This window comes from Girardinichthys multiradiatus, chromosome X (genome assembly GCF_021462225.1).
Source record: "Girardinichthys multiradiatus isolate DD_20200921_A chromosome X, DD_fGirMul_XY1, whole genome shotgun sequence".
Taxonomy (NCBI): domain Eukaryota; kingdom Metazoa; phylum Chordata; class Actinopteri; order Cyprinodontiformes; family Goodeidae; genus Girardinichthys; species Girardinichthys multiradiatus.
This window is the reverse complement of record NC_061817.1, coordinates 29,726,613-29,750,545: the sequence shown is the minus strand read 5'-3', so window position 1 is coordinate 29,750,545 and position 23,933 is coordinate 29,726,613. Positions and strand designations below refer to the sequence as shown.

Here is a 23,933-nt window from a genome sequence, read left to right as displayed (position 1 = left end):
ATGCTGCATCTTTAAAAAAAAATGAATAGTATTGTGTGGAGACACTGCTTCACCACTTCATCTTCAAAACCAAGATTTTATATGAAAAATTCTGAACATAACAATGAAACACTCTACTAATCAAATTATATCTAATTAATTTATTCTGCCGAGGGAAAAGTCTCACACGAACTGTGGGTTATACACTGATGCAGGTAAAGCAAGAAAAGAACATTTTTGTGATATGATAGGCTGGACCGGACTGGGGATGGTGAAAAGGAATAAAGGGCAACAACAAAGCTCGTGTGTCACTGAACCCCTGCGTCAAACACCCACCAAGAGAGCAAAGGGAAGAGAAATCAATACTGACTCATGCAAGGCCCAGGCAGCATCAGGTATATCCAACCGTGAAGATGAAACAAGAAAAAAGAAAGAGAGAGCAAGGGAGGAAATAAGGAGACAAAGAGACCAACCAGCCATGTTCTGAAGGCCAGTGCAGCTCCTTGCTGTTAATAGACAATTCTGATTCTGAGATTGTGTTGTTTTTTCCTTATCTAATCTGCAGCATTGGCAAAAAGGAAATTAACAAACTGATGCAACTTTTTTTAATGAAGTAATAAGTACCTGTAAAAACAGGTGACCAGCATCCCTGATCCTTGAGTGACACCTAAAGGGCTCAGCTTGGCTTATCCAAGACATCTGCAGCATGTCTCATTAGTATTCAGCTATGAATCATTCAAAACACAGCCGGCTGCCATCATCATAAACAGCAGAAGAGGAGAGCACACGACTGCAAACCATCCCGCGCACTCAGGGTTGTACAAAAACATCTACACATGCTGTGAGAGATTCTGTATAATTGTGCAGAAATGTAAAGGAACTGTCTACTGTGTCCTGGTTTTAAGTGTTTCTCCAGAATTTACAGGTCAATTGACAAACAGGCTGATCAATAGAATTGATTAGTGATTAAGGCAGTGTCTCAAGCACAAAGTGGCAGTCATTGGTACCTGCTACTTTGCTGCATTTACGTAATAAAAAAAAAAAACTTTTCCACTCCAAATTAGTCAACTGAATAAATTGTAATTGATTACTAACAAATAAAATGTATCTACTTTTATAAAGGTCAGATTTTGCTCTTCAGAATTGTAGCTTTTCATTTATGTGTGAGCACTCAAGGGTTACAAAGCCTAAATCCACAGGGGAGGAGGAAAATAATGCATGAAAGAAGTCATTTAAAGTCAAGATTTGATCTTTAATTTAATGGTGTTAAATTAAAGCATATCTAAATTACGCCTGTTTAAAGATTACTTTTAGTTTCTGTGTCCAGAATGGATACACCATAGAAGGAAGAAATACAGTTGCAATATTGCTGAATACTGCAATGATGACATTAGTTGCAATCAACCCATATATTTTTGACTTTTCTCTTTCACATCTATCATTCCAATTACTCTCCCGAAGATTTACCATCTTGGTCACTGAAATCTATCTCAGGTGAATCTTTTAAAAGTCTAAAAAGTCCATGCAACTGAACAAATATACAAAAAGTAAGGAAATTTCTGTTTGGTCAATTATTTCTTTATAGTAACAATGCTTTTTAGCAATAAATCTTCTACTGTTGAAACGCCTGTTTATGTCCCCTTAAATTGTGCCACATTTGTAAGGAAAATGCATTTCTGGGATGGGTAAGAAAGCTAAGTATGTGGGTTGCAGCCATGAAAAGGTCAAATCTTCTTTCCCATTGCTAAGAAACTTAATCTAATTAAGTGGCCGGAGTAGTACATGGGAGAATTTCACACAACCACAATAGTCTAGCACCTCCTCTTCATGCTGGTCACCAGCTTGGTGACACACAGGGGTTGGCATCCCATTCCTCAACCATCATTAATTCCAAATCAGCCAACATGGTTGCGTTGGTCACTCTGGCACAAACAGCACACTCATGTTTATCCCACAAGTGTTCAGCGGAGTTGAGGTCAGGAATGCAGGCAGCCCTTTCCATCCTTTCTACTGCCAAAGTCTGGAGGTAGTCTCTGGAAAAACTCCACCTGTGTGGGTGAATACTGACATCTTGGAGCATAGAGTTCAGTCCTTGGTTGCAGAATCTCATCTTGATTATATTTCTGCACTAAGATTGCTTTCAACGATGGCAAACCTTGTTTTTCCACAGTGGAAAATGCTGCACCACACACCATCAGACCATGCCTCCACCCAAAGCTGTCTGGCATTGACAGAGAATTTGGCAATTTGGAAAGTTTTTAATGGGTGTAACCCCTATATTCAACTCACAAATGCATTTTCCTTTACAAAAGTGGCATCATTTTAGGGCAAATAAACAGGCTTTCCAACTGTCCCAATGTATTGCCAAGAGGTATTGGTGCAATACCCAAATTGGCCAAACCCAAATTGGATAGCATAAAGTCTCTCTAAATATCGCACATTATGCATGAGTTACATCAGTAATAAAAATCATATCATTGTCAATAATTATATGTTTATATCAGTGTCACATTTTTAAATATCTGTTTGAAAGCTAAATTTTCCTCTTCAGAAAACCTAAATTGCATGAAAGGAATGAAAGAAAAATATTGTGAAAAATTATTTAGTCTCAGAAACACAAAACGAACATTTTAATTAGAAACATTATAGAGCATCTAGTCACAAAAAGAATCAATTAACCTATTATTCACACTAATATAAATTCTGAGAGAGCCACTTTTGGTCCATCATCTCTGAACCACTGCTAAGAAAGGCTTTGCTTGGTCCAATATCAGACTTTGATGGCACCTTTCTTTGAGAACCATCTGGTGGGAGTGTGCTCAAGGTCTGAAACCTGCAATGCAAAGTGGGAAGGACAAGGGCTTCAATGACAATGAGTTTTATCATTAGTAGCAAAAAAGATAATTCATATTAAAGTGCATGAACGTTTTATAAAATATTTTAAACATTTTATCATAACTTCAGAAACAGAACCAATGCGTTTTGGACAATCTGGAAAGGATAGTCTGTGAATTTTGATTATTAAGATTATTTAGTTCAATCTAATGTCACCTGAAGGTATTTATTAACAGTGTAGGTCAGAACATTATAGCGTGCTAAATGTTGCATCAAAGCAGCCCCTTGGAATTGTGATATTGCACACATACAGCAATTACACAAAACGTGCAGACAAGGGGTGACGATTCGGAACAGAAAGACCTTTTCAAGGTTTTTAAAAAGACAGGAGCCAAGAGAAAGTGTAAATTGGATAAGGTAACACTTCAATGAGCATAAAACAGCTTTGTACAACAAATGCTAAACATTTTTTCTTACATTAAATTGTCCCATCTCTGGCAGAATTATCCCAGTCATACACTAACTATCTAAGCAAACAACATCATAAGAGAATGCAAGAGGTAAAAAATGGAAATCTCACACACAGACTCTTTGTTAGCATGCACAGTGTGAGACCTTTCTTATACAAAGCCCCATTTGCATGCTCTGCAACAAGAGTTTGTGGTTAACAGGCTTACACACCAAACCAGAACAGAATACCAATGCGGAAGGGATCAACTTCAAATAAAGACACTCCTCGCCAACTTTCTCCAGCTCTTGGTTTGTTTGTCAGTGCACATAAAGGAAGATACAAAACTGCCAAGCATGTTTCATCACCATAAGTTTGCATCGTAACAGCAGCCGTACACCGAACAGCAGAACACTACTGAGCTACAGCAGAATGTCAATCTGTGCTGAAATGGAGGATTCTGTTCAATCTGAAACATTCCTCAGACAAATGTGTTCACATTAAAGTGAGACACAGGCTAATTGTTGTTTTCTTGTGTTTGGTGAACTGTGCATTAACATGTAGATGTAAATGTTTGTTTACTCTCAAAGCAATGACTCAAGCTGTATCCAAAAGCGTTTGTTCTTTATTTTTCATCTTAAAAGTAGTTTCTCTTCTCTCTATTCTCACCTAACACTTAGGTGAGAAGAAGAAAGTAAGCGATTGTGCAATTCCAAAAACAACACAATGGAAGACACTAAACAATGTCAAAGTCCACCATGGCTTCAATAATTGGGTTGTGTTGCATTTTGCCCAACCAAGAAGCAAAATGTCTTTTAATGAAACCTGTGAAATACAAAATTCTCTCAAGAGGCAACTATACATGATTGATTCTATGATGTTATGAATATTTGAATTTTGTTTCAGGGTAGGAATCAATTAAACCAAAAGAGCAAAAAAGTATAAGTTTAACTAATACTAAGACTTTGTGTGAAATAAATCTTATAGAGGACAAATGACTAATAAATAACTTGCACAATAACCCTTGTAAACATGTTGCTTGTTTCTGATACCACCCAACCAGCAAAATGCTCCAGGGAATGTTAGAAATGCCATTTCTGAAATACTGAACTCAATAAACAAATCTCAGAAAGGTCTGAATGACAAGCAGAAACCCATCTGTCTACACTCATCTATCTCTAGAGCATCTGTTTGGCAGTAGGAGGAGGTGGGTTGAACTGGAAAAGCCCCAATGCCAAACCCTGAAGCTTCTCTCTGTTGCTCTAACAGCCATTCGTGCACAATTCCTACAGCCAACAAGAAGGTGGGGGTTGATATTTTATCACGATGGCCTCTTGGCATCTTGATCAGAAGAAAAAGTTGGATTACTAGACACAGCCATCTCCAAGTTCCTGGCAATGCAAGCGCTCATCTGCTAGACCAAAAGGAGCTCAGAAAAAGAGCCACATTGTTTGAAACAGATGAAATAGAAGAACACCACAGAGATACTGCACAAAATAAATAGAAAAACCTAAATGCAAAAATGTACATGCCATGTAAAGATAAAACACACACCTGGATTTACAGGAACACAGAGACAGCTTATGCAGCCTGAATGGCTGCAAAATTTTTTCAAACACAAAATGGAAGATCAGTTCTTTGATGTATTGCTGTGTGATTTAGCATGCATGCACAATGAGGGTAGAATATCAGGAATGGTGAGTGGGGTCATTAGGGGTGTGGATGTATCATATTTATCACAACAAAGAGTGCCGGATATTACACCATTATGAGGGTCTGTGGGGTAAATTGAAGCAAATACAAAGGACTGTCATCTGTATGGCTAAAGTGCGCTAATGCAGATGAACAATGAAATATTTTCACGATTAAGGAAACTCAAGAAAAGGAAGGCTCAAAATGTTCACAGGTGTCAATGCAGTAATGAGAACAGACAGTGCAGTACATTTCTAATGCCACATTATGCAATTATGCAACATTTAACTCCAGAGCTTCACTTCTTACATTTCCGTTGCCTCTTGCTTTCAGCTTGGTGTTTCACTGCACCTCAACAGCCGGCTCAGTGAGCCTCTGGTTTCCTAGTAACTGTTGGACGAAAGCAGGGCTTGGAGAACAGAGGCGCTTCTCATCAGGTGCCTGACAGTTACGGGCATGCACACATCGATTTGTAAATATATTCATAAGTAGGAGTGCATGCATATAGTAGTCTTTTTTATTATCATGCTAACTGCAGAGAGATAGAAATTGTGCACAGTTTAAAATCACTGAAACAACCCTAACTATCCAATGGGCTGTAATAAAATAAAAATATTTACAGTCCTTTAACTGTTGCTTTAGAATCACTAAAAGGTTAGCTCTACTACCAAATCCTCCAAATTAACTAGATTTACTTCTTATTTGGGTTTCTATTTAAGTTTCTTTCCGGATGAATTTAAATAATTTTGGCAAATAAAGTAGACTTGGTTATCAAATCTAATGAAAGTAGCCAGATCATATTTATATAAGGATGTAAGGATATCACCAGTGTACATGAGGGGGTTACAGCACTGAAATGTTTAACCATCTGCTCCAGTGCTTTAAAAGTGAAATGCATTCTAAGCAGATACCTGGACCTCTGTCTGTGCTCAAGACTTTAGCATTGCTATGATGGTGCATTTTCCATGCTCCAAACTATATAATCCAATTAGAAGATGGATATTTTCAGCACTGACATACATCTGGAAATAAAAACTGAAATTATATTTAGAAAAACACCAACATGTCTGGTTTGGCTGTGGTTTGCAAGGTTTTGGGGGTTCTTTTAAGTTATTTTTTATAGAATTATTTTTTCTTTTCATCTATAATATAGGACTGTAAAATAAACTTGAATGAACTTTATATTTCAATTATTCAAAATAACAGAAAAGCTTTTTTCTAGCAGTTAGAGTTTACTTAAGTGCAAAGCTGCACAATGTAGTAAATTGCACTCATCACTGCAATATCACTGTCACAAGGGAGTAGAGTAACACCAAGAAAGCAGCTGGTGAATGGAAATCTTATTTTCTGATTAGTGAACACATCATACTAAGTGCTACTGGGTAATTATTTATTGTTTCTGAGACTAGATGTTAGTTGTTTTAAGCATTTTTGAAGTGATTAAAATTGAGCAATGATGAAAACACAGAAATGTAAGTTGTTCAAGCCAAGATATGCCTGTAATTCATTCAGGCCATGACAGAGCAAGAGAGAGCAACACTGTCAACACATAACAAGAAGGTTGAAAACCATACAGCAAGTTTGTCTTTTCTATTCTTTTGAGCTTTCAGCCTGGATATTGAAATGCTGAAAACCTTTTGGAAATGTTCAAATTAAGGTTAAGATCTACATTCTCTAAAGAATACATATGAAGGCTGTTTTTGTAAGAATAACTAATCGCTAATGTAAGACGCAAAAGCATGTTTCAATTGTCAACGCCCTAATAATTTGTCTTAATTTTAAGTAAGTAGGGAAACTCACAGGAGAAAGGCTAAAAGTATAATAATAACTATTTTTGCATGCTGTTCTTCTGAGAAATCAGTATTGGCTAAAGTCTATATCCAAAGGTCAAAGCTTTACAAAATCTGAAAACCAGAAATTAGTACTATTTGACAAAGGACTGTTTTGGCTCAGTGGTTGGTAAGATACTATATTTCAAACACCTTCAAGGACTGCATAACAAAAATATTTTTGGAAAAATGAATGAACTCCAGAACTACCTTTAAAGCCCAAAATGGATAGGGGCTGAGACTCTAACACTCACAGAGTGATTGAAACATTATAATGGCAAAAGGAAGGGAAACTGTGAGGAAAATGTTAGTTAATCACAACTGATTTTGTCTCCAAAATTCAAGAAAAGTATCACACTTGTGTGTTTTCCTTGTATCATGCAGCCCAATTTAGGTGTTTCCACAAACAAATCAGGCATTTGAAAAAGTGAAACACTGGAGAATGTTATGAAAACCTAAGGTTCCCAGGCTTAAAACTGGTATCTCACTGAGGAAAGTGCCTCCTGGTGTGAACAATCCACTGTTAACTAACTCACTCGCCTCAGTGATTAGTCTTGAAAGTAAGCTTTCTGGATTTAGGATTGTCTTTGTTTAAAACTCCATCTAGAATATTAGGTAATATAAGCGGTGGCTTTAATGTTTTGCTGGACCTCCATATGTTTAAACTGTACCGTCCTTTTCTTGGTATTACCAACTGTCAACAGTGTGCGCTGGCTTCTGTGGGTTCCTCTCAGGGGAATGTGGACAGGGGCAAGACAAGCTTCCATGATTAATCACGCCAGAAGGTGCCTCCGATAGTGAGATAACAAGTGAGGTTTTATAAAGAACCCTTTCTTCTTTATGGTTCTTTTTTTTTTAATTAAGGATCACAATTAACGATTTGACTGGCACAATTAAAACATAATTTTTACTTAACAACATACAAGCCTAGCACGGTGCCCCTGACACCACCCACAATACCCCATGGTACACCATCTCTAAAGCAGGAGCCATGTACCTTATATTGACATCAGCAACACAAAGAAGTAGAGGAAAAACAACAACATTCCAACATTCATCCTCATGGGGTGTGAGAGAGATTTTACCTGACTGAGGTAGGATACAACAAAGGATGCAGGACAAAGAGAAACCCTCTCTAGATCCTAGAAATTAATACAGAAATGTTTGTAGACTAAGGCTATGTTCACACCGCAGGTGTTGATGCTCAATTCAGATTTTTTTCTGAAATTGTATGTTTTAATGTTGTCTTTCACATTACTTTTAAAATGTCCCCTAAACTGTATCAGACTCTAGAGTGAACAGTTCAAACTGACCCGTATGCGCAACAAAACAGTAACAATGGTGTCACACACAGCACGCTTTGGTCCAGCGCACATGAAAGAAATAGGTAGAAATATGGCTTTCGTACAGTGTCTGTCCAACGGAAGCCATTTAATGTGTCAGCAGGTGCTGAGGAGGAACGCAAAAATAAAAAGAAAGTTAAACTCTGTATTCACTTGTTAGGCTTTTGCTGACAGTATATCATAGAGGTCTGTTTGGAGGCGAGGGCGATCCAAATTACAATTTGGCTTAAATAGAGGTGTCAATCCATATATTAAGATGTCTAACATCTCACTGCCCCTCCACTGTGAAGTATCATTGCAGCTGTTGTCCATCTTGCTAACTGCTATCACCTTTGGTAAACTTGTGACAAATTTCAACGGAAAGTGACGTCAAATTCACATCGATTGGCTGTTCCCATTGGAGTCGCATTCTAAAAAGATTAGACACAAGTCAAATTCAGGACCGCATATGGAAGTAGCTAAAATCTGACTTGAAAAATCAGATATGGATCAGATCTGAGCGTTCACACTTGTTCTAGTCTGACCTGGTCACCTAAACCCAAAATAATCAGACTTGGGCCACATTTGCCTGCAGCGTGATTGGGTGCAGCATGAGGTCTTCCAGGCATTTGGAAGTGCTTGGTACATGCATGCCTGCAAGTACAGTACAGATTGCAATATCTTTCAATTAGCATTGCACTGCTGGTTGATACATTGCTGAGAATAGCTGAACATGTATTAGGTTGTGAGTTGAGGCCTTAAATTAATGTTCTAAGGATTACAGACCACAAATTAATCAATGACGAACATGGCCCAAACATGTGTGCAAAAGTTGTTAAGGCCTTATTAAATTTGAAAAAGTTCTCATGTGCGAAAGGATAGTTCCTAGCAGTCCAAAGAAAGAAAATAAGATATACCGGTAATACTTTAAATCAAATGACACCCAGTTTAAAACAGGACGAGCTGTTTTTGACTCTGATTGAGCTATATGTTGCCAGGGATCACCTCTTCCAGTTCTGCCCCCATATTTTCTTTCATTTTATTGAAAAGTAAATCCCTGATATTTGATATATGTAGGAAATGCGTTGAAATAATGCCAACTTATGTCAAATGAATCTGGGGATATCATCTAAATCAGAGGATGAATGCAGACTGTGGAGATGAGGGTTTACATGTTTAGCAAAGTTTCAGTTTTAGAAATACCTAAAGTGGCTCGAACCAAGGAAATCAAAGTTTTGTGAGACATGGTTAAAAGTGGGAAAAACACCCTGAAAGTAAAGCGCACTGAATGTAACTCTCTGTGTTTTTATATCTAATCTTGTGGGTTGCAAAATATTACTGTTAAGTTAGAAAAATTCTGCAGATCAAAGTGATGACAGGACTGTAACCAAATTCATAAATCGCTTGTTACTACCAGTTTAGAGGTGTAGAGTTGGCTAAACAGAGGGAATCTAGAAGTAACTAAGGCAAGGGACCCTTATATTCTGTATCTCTACATGTGATTTAATTAAGATAAAGAAGTAGATTTTGGTAAAGGTTAGAAATTAAAACTACAGCTGGTGAATATTAATATGATTTTGATATTTCAAACAGTAATCATCGTCGCAATATCAATGTTTGCAGTATCGCAGTCACAAAGAACTGCTTGGATGCAATTCACTCCGCATGTCAATAAGATATATAGATAGTTGTATGGTTTCCGATTGTTCCGATGCACACTATAAGTATATATTTTTTTTGTGGCTAAGATGCTAAAGCTTACAGAAATTGGTGTGGAAATTTTCATAATAGAAAAGAAAGAAAAGAGTAGCCATCGCAATATTAAGCAATGGTTTCACAATTAAATGTTTTTCTGACATTGTGGAGCCCTATTAAGAATACACAAAATTCTTTTTTTAAGGTTTCTGTGTTACCGGTGGCCTTTATTTGCAGCACATTGACAGGAAATGGGCAGAGAGAGAAGGGGGGAAGACATGCAGCAAAGGTCCCAAGGTTGGGAATTGGACCGATGACGGCTGCGTCGAGGACTAAATGGGGCAAACTCTCTACCTCTACACCATGCGCCGCCACAGGAATACACAGAATTTCTGACTAAATTTAGATGCTGTCTATTTTGCTTTAACTAGGCCAAAACTGGCAAAAAAACATAAAAGATAGAAACAATTTGAGTACAAATTTGAATATTTTGTTGATATATGCATAATCATTAATAATTATTGGCTTTCTGTAATTATGTTTTTACAAAGACAACAGTTAGATCAAAATTACATTCCCCAAAACCTTTTTGCAGTTGTGACCGGGTTGCATATTAAAATAATATCTAATAAACAGGTTTGACAAACTTCACCCTTCTTATAGGTTTCAGGATGAGCTCTGGCTTCGGCAGAGATAACCTCTGTGTGCATCCATCAATAGACTCACTGTTATTGAACAAGGTCAAAACATTCGAAGGCAAATCTCTGCAACTGAAATCAAAACCAGGAAGAGATTTACTATAATCAGTAGCAGTAACGAAGCTGCATGAAATCCCTCACTAATACCTTTAAATCTAAAAGTAGACATCTTCCTCCACCTACCCTTCAAGAAACAACTTTCTCTTTTGCTGATCTATGAATAAATAAATAAATCTGTTCTCCACGCATACAACAAGGTAGCATCAGGTGAAGCAGAATGTAACAAGTTCGTTTTGGCTTAAAACGGGTCTGACCTTTTCATATTCACTGCTCTAATGCATCATGGCAGTGAGGTTTGGCTTTGTGCATGAATCTCACATACAAGCTTTGAACCTGCAAAGATTGCAGCTACAAAAAGTTAAATACGCATACTTTTAAAAGCTTGGCTAGACTCCTGGATAATTTAAATGCGTATCTGCCTCTCTGCAGGTTTAAATTCATTATTACATGTATATTAGCGAGAGATAACATGGGAATTGGTTTTCTTGTGAGAAAGGTAGCTGCTGGTGGGAAAATGAGGAAGAAAATGAACAGTGATCCACAGATTTGCAGGGCAGCATGGCCTCACTGCAATCACATCTACAAGAGAACTTGCAAAAAATTATACAAACAAACTGACCTGCACGACTGACTTAAAAGAATGAGATGCTGACGGTCCACATAATAAAAGTTGAAATTTTGACGAGGGCAAGGCAAAGATGGAAATCCAAAATGGAGTCAACCCCATTGGATTAACAGGCATATTATATGCTTCAGTTAACAAAGGGACACCAAACCTCTTACTATAGTTTAATAAATCAACTTTTGGTCTGGAACTAGAGAAGAAGTGCAAAGAGGGAGATGGTTAAGAGGTCTACTGAGATCAGGACCAGTATAAGTTGAGAGATTTTTAGATTCAGAGGGAGGTAGAGGATAATCTGGACAGAATCATCAGAGCAGTCCCTGCTTTGTATTCCTGCCTGAGCATCTTTAAAATTGAAAATCAGAAGTAAACGAAGAGGAACGTAGGAGGAAACACCCTGGGAGGATAGAAGACTTTTACCACTTCTGCTCACACTTTATTTCCTCTCTAAGTCTTCCAAATTCAACTTTTTCCCTCATTTCTTCTGGGGAAATTTTTGGTTCAAGCTGTTTTCCCTTTTTAAGCTTTTAGTGCTTCACAGTTCACTCAGACGCCAAAAATGACTGCTTACCCTAAAGGTAGAGAATTTAAGCTCAGTTAAACTCTCCCCTCTCTCAGAATCTAAAACATTTGAAAAAGAATCCTCTCAACTTCCCCTTAACCAGTCAACTGATCTTAAATGTTTAATAATAACCACAGATTTGCTGGTGTAATAAAACACAAGCTTGTGGGAAAAAAAGAAAAGTGCAACATGATCTCCTTTGTTTAAGCCACTGCAATCCCATGCACAAAGGAAACAGATGCATCTGATACTGCGTGCCCCATTTCCACTGAATGTTGCAAACAGAGTGCATGAGCAGTGCTATTTCAGGTGCAACAATTCACCAGGTGAGGCTCACATGAAACCTCCGAAGAGGAGCCTCAGATAAGAAGGTATTTATGCACACATATACAATATTGCCTGCAATACATAAGCTCAGAGGCTTTTAGAGAACATTGGTAAACAAACAGCATTGTGAAGAACCAAGGAACCTACCAGATGTGCCAGGGATAATGTTGTGGAGCAGTTTAACACAGGATAAAATAATAAAACAATATCCCAAGCTTGGAGAAAACCGAACAAGACACCACTGTCCAGCTAAACAAACAGGCTGGGCTAGGAGAGCATTAATCAGAGAAGCAGCCAAAATGCTGACATGACAACAAGTAGTTGTGAACTTCACCAGTCCGGCCTTTGTCAAAGCGTGGCCCGAAGAAAGTCATTGTTATAAAGCACACAATTCCCACTGTGAAATGTGGTGGTGGCAACATCATGATGTGGGGATGATTTTATCCAGCATGGACAGTGAAGCTGGTCAGAGTTGATGAGAAGTTGGATAAAGCTAATTACAAAGTAGAACAAAACCTGATGTCACTTGAGACTGGGGCAGAGGCTCACCTTCCAGAAAACAACCCTGCAAACACAGCAACAGCCAGAGTGGAACGGTTTAGAACAAAGTATTTCCGTGTGTTTAAATGGCCCGATCAAAGATCACACATTAATCCAATTAAGGAATCTATTGCAAGAATTGAAAAATAGTGTTCACAGATCATCCCTATCCACCCATCCACCTCATCAGATTAAGCCTAGGCAAAATGTACGTCTCAAAATGTTCAAGATGGTAGAGAAATCCCTCAAGGACCTGCAGCTTTATTGCAACAAAGGTTGGTTCTGCAAAGTATTGATTCAGGACGGGCTGAATACAGATACATGCAAGATGTTTTCAATTTTTATTTGAGGACTATTGAAAATTGTTACAATAAAATGAATTTTCTTTTAACTTTGCAATTCTGCCCTAGTTTGTGTTGACTTGTCAGGCAAAATCCTGAAAACATACAAATGAATTTAGGATTGAAATGTGACAAAATCTAAAAAAGTTCAAGGGGTGGGAATACTTTCACAAGGTACTGTAACTTACTAGTATGCCTAAATGACTACATTTTAAAATCTGTTTTTAATGTACTTTTGCAGTCTCATGGGAAAACAAAAGCTACAGGTTAAATTAAACAGTAAAAGCCAAAGATCCATATAAAAATGAAATAAATTTAATGCAAATCTAACCAAAACACAATATAAAACAGTCTAAATTTAGAAGCTGCTGCAGATCTCTTCCACTGGATCGCATTAAATTGCAAGAGTGCGTCTAATAATATGGCATGGGAGTGATTTCATGTTGTACTGGGAATTGTATTTAATTTTCTAGTCTTTCGTGGGGTTTGCCTGAGTAAAGAAAAGCAATTAAGAAGCCGAACTGATGTCCAAGAGCTGTAACAGACTGTGCCGCTCTGACAGAAGATGTGCAATAAATCTCCAGGTGCAACCCAAAGACAACTGTTGCAACAACCCTTGAGTAGTTAAAAGGTTCCTACAGAATCCGAACCCTACACTTTACCATGTGTTTTTTACAGGTTTAAAAAAAGTATATTAGCATTAGTACTAGATGTTACTCACAGACAGAAGAAATAAAGGGCTATTGCCTTGTACTATACAGATTGGTATCTGACTTAGAGATTGTGGTTATTTTTTTAATTGGGTTCTTGCATGTTTTTAGGATAAAAGGCTCAGAATCATCAAGAGTTTCTTTACAAAAACAACTTCTTCACATAAACACACACTTTAAAGGCTTATTGTTGCTACAGGGTGGCATTGGAAATTGACATCTTTATTCAGTTGCAGCAATCTGGCTGAGAATAAATGAATAAGAAGTCACTACCGGCCTTAAAATACTGACAATGGGACTGCTGTGGTTGCTGTCAATCAGTGCGCTGATTGCCACAAGCTGGGCGGAAGATGGAAGGAGAGGAGACAATATGCAGCCTCACCCATGTGGTGAGGTCTGAATTCCACTATGACGTTTGATTTCAATCATTCAGCTTGGTCTTTTCTTCTAATTTCTTCAGACCCAAAGTCATTCAAAGACCTCAAAAAGGCAAGAGATGCTCATTAAACAATGCGGTTAAGTTGAGCTCTGAGATGAAATGACCATTTTTTTGCCAGCTAAATCTGAATATTCTCCTCATTATCTCCTCGATTTTCTCTGATTGGTCTGCATTGTACCAAATGTCCCCACAGCAGAGCATAGACACTGTATTCAAATACAGCTGAGATGTATTTTAATTGTAGGCTACATTACCATAATATATGTTTTAAACAGAAGACAAATGAATAAGTAGAATTTTTCGTACAAAGCCCAGATTTGACATTTTAATTATCTTGTCATTAGAGAAACACTTGCAAACATGTTTATTTCCTGCCTCTGCAGAAAAAAGTATCTCTGTAATGACTTAGCTTCACAACAGATAACATTCACCATTCACAGATTCTCTTTAGGCATTCTAGCTGCAGGTTTTATAAGCAACAATACTTTTCCACTGGATTACTGCAGCAAAAATATAGCTGTGTGAGCAGGAGAGTAAATATTGTTCTCATAAAAAGCACTGAAATGTCAGAATCTTACATAATTGTCTAAGGAGTAAGAAGTTCCTCAATTTCAAAATATTAAAAATTAGTTCCAGCCACATTAGCGGCTGGAGAGAAAAAAGGCGGCACTATCAACCCTGATTAGTTTACATCACCATCTAACAGGAGGTAATTATACCCCTGAAGAGGACAACAGCTGGAGGACAATTATGCACCTTTATTTATGTCAATACATGGATATTGATCCAAACGTTTTTATCGAATCTGTCAAATGTCACCAATAAGGGATGTACGCTAGGAACCTGTTTGTGGACGTCAACACCGTCAATCCAGACATCCTCCCCCAGAAGCTCACCCAGTTCACAGTGCCGGCCTCCACCTGTCAGTGAATCACCAGCCTCCAGCTTCCTGACTGACCCGCAGCGGCAGGTGAGGCTGGGGAGCCTCTTCACCCACACAAGAACCATCAGCACTGGCGCGCCCCCAGGCGAGTGTTCTCTCCCCACTCCTCTTCTCTCCGGACACAAATCACTGCACCTCAGAGGACCCGTCTGTGAAACTCCTAAAGTTTGCAGATTTATTGGTCTGATCCTGGGCATGGACGAGTGTGCATACAGACAAGAGGTGGATCTGAGTAAATACAGATCACTGGTGCGGTCGGAAACACATGGAGCCTAACCCACTCAAGACTATGGAGATGATGGTGGACTTCCAGAGAACTCCCCCCACACTGCCTCCCCTCATTATCTTCAGCAACACTGTATCTACTGCCGAGGTCAGGAAAAGGGCAGCTAACATGTCGGCAGACTCCACATATCCTGGTCACAATCTGTTTAGACTTTTACCTTCAGGTCGGTACTGCAGAGCATTATTTGTTAAAACCAGCCGCCACAGAGACGGTTTCTTCCCCCACACTGTCTCTCTGATGAACACAATGAACACCTCCCAGCCTGAGTAGTCAGCTACTCTGCTGTGAAACAAAATAAGCATATTTGCACAGACAAAACCTGCATTTCTTTACATTAAAAAAAAACAATGTGGCTGTGCATACACATACATTTTCACAATGCTCCTTTATCCTTATTTTTATTTTGTCAAATGTTTATATATGTATAACTAATGTCGGTATGATGTGAGCGCTGGAAACTGAAGTCAAATTCATTCTTTGTGTACACAATCATGGCAAATAAAGATGATTCTGTAGTCTTCCAACACTTGTTGGCAAGAAAATTATTTAGCATCAGCTGTTCTGCAAATGTTCCTAGAAACACATTTGGATTGTCCACGCGAATAAATCTCTGGGCAACTAAATATAGAGAAAGTAGGAAGCTGGTAAGGATGTTAAAGGGTGACAAAGTCCAGGAATCTTAAAACAGAAGATGACACCAACATTTGTCCCAAAACACAAAGCACGCATGCTCACAAACTGGAGTGTCATATTCCCAGAGTTTATGTGATTATGTACATTCAGTGCCATGCTGTGTGTTGTTTGTTTAATGACGTAGCTGTTCAACATCTTGCTGTGATGTGATAAAGATATGTGGATACATTCTATTCCTGATCATCACTGTTTCTTTGTCAACAGAAGAAGAAGGACACAGTTTCCAACTTTAACCTGCCAACTGGGAAACTTTACAGACCAGTTTAAGATCCGTGTTTTTATGTAACCAATTAAATAATACACTAAAGAACATACATTTTCTTTCTTTTCTATTTTGCTCTTGCATGCCGTTCCATACTTTTCTATGTAACTCTGGTGTCTTTTATTAGACTTTTACCTTGGCAACTCATCACTTCAGCTCTCATCTACTTCACTGGCTTCCAGTTGGGTCTTGGATTGGTAACTAAATTCTACTTCTCACCAGCAAATTCTGTTATTACCTTACACCTTGGTGCCCCTTTGACCTCTTTCATCCATACAACTATTTTGAGAGTCTCAGGCCTAGTGAAACTGGACTATACTCTCCATATGTCATACAGGAATGGATAATTTAGGTGACAGAGTTGTCACTGGCTATGCTCCAACTGTCAATGAGCTTCAAACTTCTCAAATGCTCTTACTGTCAACCTTCGCAAAACGTAATCTCTGGATATATTAAAAATATTCCCAGTATTTCTTTTTAACTTGACCCTTTGCTGACTGTGTTATATGTTTTTATTCTGGTCTTCTATGTAAATCTCACTTCGGTTGTTTTAAAAGTATAGGTAAGGTAGAAATAACAGTAAGTAAGATATAAATATTAATTATTATTTAAGGAAGCTTTGAGTGTTTATAGGATAAAAAGTCACCAAGCTTTTACACAAAACAGTTTTTAAGCTTCTATATTCACAATTAGTGTTGTCTAAATTTTAATATTTTGTTAAAGTAGGTGCTGATGGCTATACTTTTAGAAAACACAAAATCCTTTCATTTTTTTGTGCAGCTGGAGAAAAATCAACATGATATTTCTGAAATAACTACACATATACCCAATTCCTTTTAATTGTTTGTTTGGTCTTTTCACAAATATGCACATATTCATTAAAACACCCCAACCCATTTAATCTCCCAATGCAGATGACAAATCTAAATGTGTGGAAGTCAATTTGGAGGATTTAAGGAGTCAAGAATTAACTCTGGTACCCATCTCAACAGAATAAATATGGGTAATGCAGCAAAATTAAATCTTTCATAGATCCAGACAACTGCAGTTTAAACACCACCTTCATCTACTCCTTTGGTGGTGCTAAATTCCAACATGACATGAAAAAACCTGGCTGTTTCTGGTATTTTCTGTTGTACTTGAAATAAAAAGGGTTGAGATAACCTTTTTTCTATAGTAATGCTCACTACATCTCAAAATGTTTTGCCTCCTCTACATCAGTGAGTTTGACAGTGAACTATATTTCACTGCTCCCCGTTTTATAAACAATCAAATATTAGTCTTTGCCCTTAATAATGTTAAAATAAATGTACAAATACAGTATATACAGTAGCATTCCCTTCACTTAATTTGTGGATTTTAAAATTACTTCAAAGATTTAAATGCTTACCAATTTGAAAGAATAAGGAACAATGCACTGTACTTTAATTATTGCTATAGATAGCAATCAAACTACAGTGAACATAGCTGTGGCATGCAGAAAAGGATATTTAATAAATGCATGTAATATTAAAACCACTAAATCATTAATGACCTTGACAGCTTACTAGTTTTGCTTACTTCTGCAGCTGTAGGAGTCTGATCATAAATGCCTCAGACCCCTCAAGCAAAAGCACAAACCATTGATAAAGATTGTAATCTTTGATCTTTGGATCATTTGTTTCAATAAGGGAAATCCCTGCTGAGTACAACACAGTACAGAGACTTTTTAAAAATTATATACTAATCAATTTTGCATGAAAAAATTCTAACCTGTGGAAGTGTCCCTGGATCAATGTACAACCAAAAATGCCCTGGAGCATTTACAGCTTGCTGTGGCAAGGACAGAACATGAGGTGAGTCTATAAAGAAAGCTGGTTTGGCTTAAACATTTTCTCATCACGCCATCATCATAAACTCGGCTCCTTTTTTTTTTAAAGAAAAGGCTGACGACCAAAAATATGCAGCCTCTACATCATCTTCTAAATATTTTTATCTCATTTACTTTACACCAGTACAAGTGTGTGTCTGCTATTCCCAGTAGGGTCAATTACTTCAGAAATGCCCTTAAAACGTGCGACTCCTCAGCCATAAAACATTGCATCATCATTAGCCAATCACAAGCAGGCAGGATTCATGTGGCTTTGTGTGGCACAGTCCTGGGGAATAAGCAGGTGGATGTGTACAAAGCTTCACCATCGCAGCGAGATCTAAATTTGTGCTGTGGTCAATAAAAAGCTGCTTTAAAAGCTTAAACCAACAGTTTGGTAATGAACAAACATTTCAACCTGAAACTCATATTGCGTGTGATGTGATCCAGCATAAACAGACTTCAACAAAGGCAAAAAATAGGATATGAATCAATAGAGGTTGTGTCCCTGCATCTTAAATAAATATCTGATGGGGAGATGGTTACATGACCCAGTTCAGTCCACCTGTGTTTGCTTTATGAACTGACAGGACAATATTGCAAACAGATCACCTCTGTGGCTAGTTTCAAAACACCAGATGGAAATTATAAGCCACTATCTCCCACCTTTCTTCAAACCTAAAATTGCTAAAGTGATTTCCGGTCACAGGTCAATCCGACTCTTAAAAAACCTAATAATAGCCAAGAGGTCTCAGTTACCCCATGTGCAGCATTGTCTATGTTCCCCCCTCTCTAACAGAACTCCCCTTTCACGTTAGAAAATCTTTTTAGATGGCAGGTTGACCATTTCTCAACCCCTGCTAGCCCATAAATAGGCATGAATCTGGTCTGGCCTCGCTAAAGAGGATCAGAAAGAAGGTAGACAAGCATGCTGGCATCAACTTCAGCTGAACATGCAAGGTGGAACATGGATACATGAACCTAATAGGATCTACAGTCTCTGCACAATGGTCACACTAAGGATTAGCTCTCCAGTAGGCCAGTTCTGACTTTACAGCTTACTTTGCTTAAACAAATCTTCTACGGTTCAGCCTTGAAACACTGATGCTCCTTTCTGCAGTTACAGGAAGTGGTTAAAGCCTGGCTTTGCAAATGCAAACGGCACATTTCTTCAATCACCATCTCGGGAAAGCTGAGTCTGGTTTGACAAATTACCGCCTTGTTGGTGGCTTGAATGCAATTAGATTGGTCCTTGGCGGCATTATGTTCAATTAGCACTTTGAATTTCCAGCAACAGTAATGATAGCAGGTCAAAGAGATTTAAAAATCTCTTTTTTCCTAGCAAATTATTCAAAACAGCTGTGGTTCTCTAGGACGAGAACACGCAGCCAAATTGTCCATGTTTAGGAATAAAATGCTCCCATGGGTGCATATTTAGGTTAATCCATCTCAATCCTCCTGAGATAGACAATGACTACACACACAATTCAAATAAATTAAACAATTTATCACATACACACACATATCTCTAGACATTGCAAAAGGCTTCATGTCTGCAGCTAATCTGAGGCTCAAGCAGATTTTATACGCTGAAATGAGACATTTGGAGGAAATTAAAAAAGTAACTGGGAGAGAATAAAGATTATTTACAAAATAGATCTTCTGCTGCAGCCAAAAAAAGATCTGAAAGGCTCATTTAAGACCGAGCTGAAAAATCACAAAAGCAAACAAGTTTTTACTCTTCTACTGTTGAGCCATAGGCACTCTACACAAAGCACATAATTTAAACTTGCAAGTTGCTGCTACCTTAATCTGAACCTCTGCATCAGAACTCACCCGTCCATTTACGAGTAAACCATTTTTTTATCTTCTGCTCTTTTGAACCTCCTTTCATTCTCTCCCCGTCTTTCATGACTTCTCTCTCTTGTCTTGCTTCCCTTCTAAACACCACCGGCTACTAGACTGTCCCTGGGTGAGAGGCAAGCAAGGGATGAAAGAGGAGGAGAGGAAGGAAAAAGGTGAGGGGAGGGATAGAAGAGAGGGAACTTAATGTGGATGTATTCACTGAGCCATGTGATGCTGCCTCTCCTTCTCTGAACAGTCCTCACTCTTCAATTCACCTCTAATCATTAGGTCTTAGGTGAAGGTGTTTTCCAATGAATTTACCATGCTGTCCCACATTCTTACTTAAATTGAACCTCAACCTGTGTACTTTACCTCCACAGTTATCATTTTGCTGAGATTTCTTCTGACTCTCTCAAGGAATTCATCTTCAAGCAGGTTTTTAATGTTGCAAAACGTCCTACGAGTATTTTTAAGACAAGGGCTTCTATGACAACAAAGAAGAACTTTAAAAGAGAAAATAAAAGGACTGAAGATAAGACATTGGATTTAGTTCCCTAGGGAAAAGCCGGAGCATCACTTTAAAGATAGACCCACCCATTCACCCATTTATAATGCACTTTAATTAAAGTGCATTAGAAGATGAAACTCCCCTTTGAAATTCACAATTTTATTTGTCTTTTCTGTTTTTTACACCCACACACACCCATTGGATCGTTGTAATTCCCAAAGGTCTTCCGTGTGGTTGACAGCAGCAGCTGCAACCACAACACCAACACACACGCTCACACTTTGCTCTTTTCTACACATAAAAAAACAAAAATCTGTCTCTAGTGCCTCTCTCTTTCTTACACACAATCACACCCACTAACACCACCTGCTTCTCTGGTGCTACTTCTGCTTTCCACCATTTGTTGCTGCTCTCACGCATAGTATCTCCACCCAGGGTTTTTCTCTTTTTTTCAAACCAACTGGTCTTTATAAAGCGACCTCACTCCTTACACCTTATTGCTAACCTATTACCTGATGCCATCTACCTGCATCACTCTCCTCAAGCGATGCTGCTCTCCACGAGCTTTCAGCCCAGCCCCCCACCTCCTGCCTCCACACAGTGTGGCAGGCGGACAGCCAGCTGGTTAGCTGGCATGGCACTCGGAACCAAAGGGAATACCTGCAACATAAGCATGCATAGAGAGAGGGTTTAACATGCCTTGGGATGGTGCATTGCCCATGCTGCGACACGGACGGCTACAGCTGAAAGTGATTGCGCTTCCTGTTCCCCCTCCTCTTTTTTTCCTCCTCTCCACTCCTCCCTCCTCCTGTTCCTCGCGTTCACTTCTTCACAAAGCGCTGTGTCTCTCCTTCCTCAAGCCGGTCCTCTTCTCTCCTATTCGTTCCTTGCCTCCTACCGTCCTCCTCTCCTTTGTCTCACTCTGGCTTTCTCTTGCCTCCGCTGGAACCTCCTTCGTTAGATGGCTAAAGTCCAGCAGTGGTGCTTTTGACAGCACTGCGCGTGTGTGACTGTGAGCGCGTGTGTGTTGTGTGTGTATGTGAGGGTGGGAGAGCCTTTGTATGGGTGTGTGTGTGAGAGAGAGACAGAGATGGAGAGAGAGTGAGGAAAGCGATGGGCGTACTCTGAGCATGCCGGTCCAGGGATGCTCTGCACACACACCGTGGAATGAGGCAAAAAATAATAATTTCCCAATGATAAATTTACACTCCCTCATCCACTCTATCTCACTTCCTTTTTCTTTTCTTCATTCCTCCTTGTTAGACATTATCTCTCTCTCTCTCTCTCCTCTTAAAGAAACAGGCGTTGCACTGCATTGCTACATGCCTGAGGCACATCTCATGATATGGTGACAGAGGGGAGTTCAGGAACATGGTCCTTTATGGGTCTCCGCAGCAGAGCCTACAGGAGGGAGGTGGAAAACTGCTTGAAGCATTAATTGAGGGTGAGGATCAGAGTGGGCTGGCGCTGGTGATTTGAGAGAAAAAGGATTGGAAAAGAAAATTAGAAATATCCCGCTGTGATAACAGCGGCTAATGATGTAGCTTTTCTGGCCCAAAGGTAAAGTTGTGGCTGGTTGTCATGGCAACCAGGGATCCAGTAAGGATGATGGCACGGGAGAGTAACCTCAGCATCACTGGCAGGGACTTTCACCAACAGCCACCAAAAATCTGAATCCTGGATTAGAAGATATTATCTGGTACTCAAAAGGTCCTTTGATTAGGAAAAACAACAATGGTGACATGGAATTATGATGAAAATGCAAATGATTGGAGACAATAAAACCCTAAAAAAAAAAACCTCTTAAGCAAGTAACTTTGGCACCTAAACCGAACCACAGACACACAAATAACCTTGCCTGCTGTTAGTCATTTTAATGTGATTTTTTAAGAGGTCATGAGTTGACTTTTTTGTTATCTTAATAATTAGTTGATGTATTGGTTCCTACACATTCTTCAGATTAAAGTTATATACTTTTTCAGACCCAAATTTCAAGCATTTTTAGTCCTTTGTTTAAAAAATACAAATGCAAAAATGAATTGTTATTTTATAGCAGCTATATCTACAGTGGTCAGGTTTTCAATATGGCACCTGCAAAAACATTTGGATGGGTGGTTGGATGTATGGATGAACTGATGGATGGATAGAGAGATGGATGCACGTTCTAGACGTCTCAAAATACAAATATTTTTCCATGCGTTGTTTTTTTTTTTTTTACTATTTATCTAGATCTGGTGTAAGATGCAAGTCAAACTCTGCCATAGTCATTTTTTCCAGACTGTGTTGGAATCCTGAAGATAACAAAATCTGTCTTTTTTCTATAAGCGCAAGATGATTATCATATAAAAACATGGTGATGCAGTTTTATCAACCGATATTGCTGTCATGAGACCCCTGGATGATCTTTAACTACACTGCGCTGGTCAGTGATAGAGATTCCTTTGTTTGACATTTTCAGTATAAATTGGGTGCCAGCATGACTATCCTGATATTAATTAAATAATCCCACTTTCCATTGTAATTTCAAACTAATTCTAAGAAAATGTGTTCTTCCATTTCTAAATAGCTAAAAGTATTAATCTGTCTGTAAAAAAGCAGAATTTTGTTATCTCATAATTAAACTCTTTCATGACAAAACCAGCATTATTATTATGAAGTAATGATTTATATACTTTGTTTTCTTAAGATAATGTCATGAAAACAAATTTCAAACCAAATCCACTAGGATAGTGATGATTCACTTACAATTTAAATTTTAAACAGCATGCTAACATGGATCACATATTATACACCACCTAAGCTCACACAGTAAGACTATTGTCCTCATTACTTAGCAGGGACTGGGTGAGGCTGATGCTTTGCAGGGTTGTGTATTTTACTCAGTGGGAAGCATCTCATTGCTGAGATGCATCTTGCTGAGCAAGTACTTTTAGGGAGTTGATGAGCACACTTTGCAACAGTTTTCTCATGAAATGAAATCTGCTGTTTTATTTTTGGCTCCGGAACGACCATATTGCAGGGAGAGTTCTTAGGATGCAGAGTCAAAAATTGAATTTATTTTTCATTATACAACTTTTTTTTTTTTTTGTTTCTTGTTCCTGGAAGAACTTCTTGGTTGTCCCTGTAGAGAAGCAGCCTAGTTTGCCCTGCTTGTTCTCCTTCCTCTTCTCCATCTCAGCAGTGCAAACTCATTGACCTAGAAATCTTTCAGCACTTTCTCTGGCACTATAAATCTGCACTCGCTTCAGTGGAGTTTGGCTCTCTAAGGTTATGAAAAGGGGTTTAGGGCGTTTGGCAATGACAGCGTGCTTTGGATATATTAATATAAAGCATTGTGTGCAGGGAAAAAAGGTGTTTGCAGAGTGCTCTAAATGAAAAACAGCAAAGGTGACTCTCAAAACAGATCAATCAATTAAACGCTGCATGTAAAATGATTAAAATGAAATGA

At 38.5% G+C, this 23,933-nt stretch overlaps 1 protein-coding gene across 6 annotated transcripts in view; it reads right to left on the bottom strand.

The window, feature by feature from the left end:
* The window catches only part of si:ch211-278a6.1 (SRC kinase signaling inhibitor 1), a 138,510-nt gene extending 118,442 nt beyond the window's left edge, over window positions 1–20,068 (bottom strand). For all 6 annotated transcript variants that reach the window (XM_047356912.1, XM_047356914.1, XM_047356913.1 and 3 more), the window contains exon 1: window positions 19,969–20,068. In XM_047356912.1, the coding sequence (XP_047212868.1) occupies window positions 19,969–20,044 (76 nt within the window). In that variant the 5' untranslated portion in view covers window positions 20,045–20,068. The remainder of the gene's footprint in view (window positions 1–19,968) is intronic.
* Between the last annotated feature and the right edge of the window lie 3,865 nt (window positions 20,069–23,933).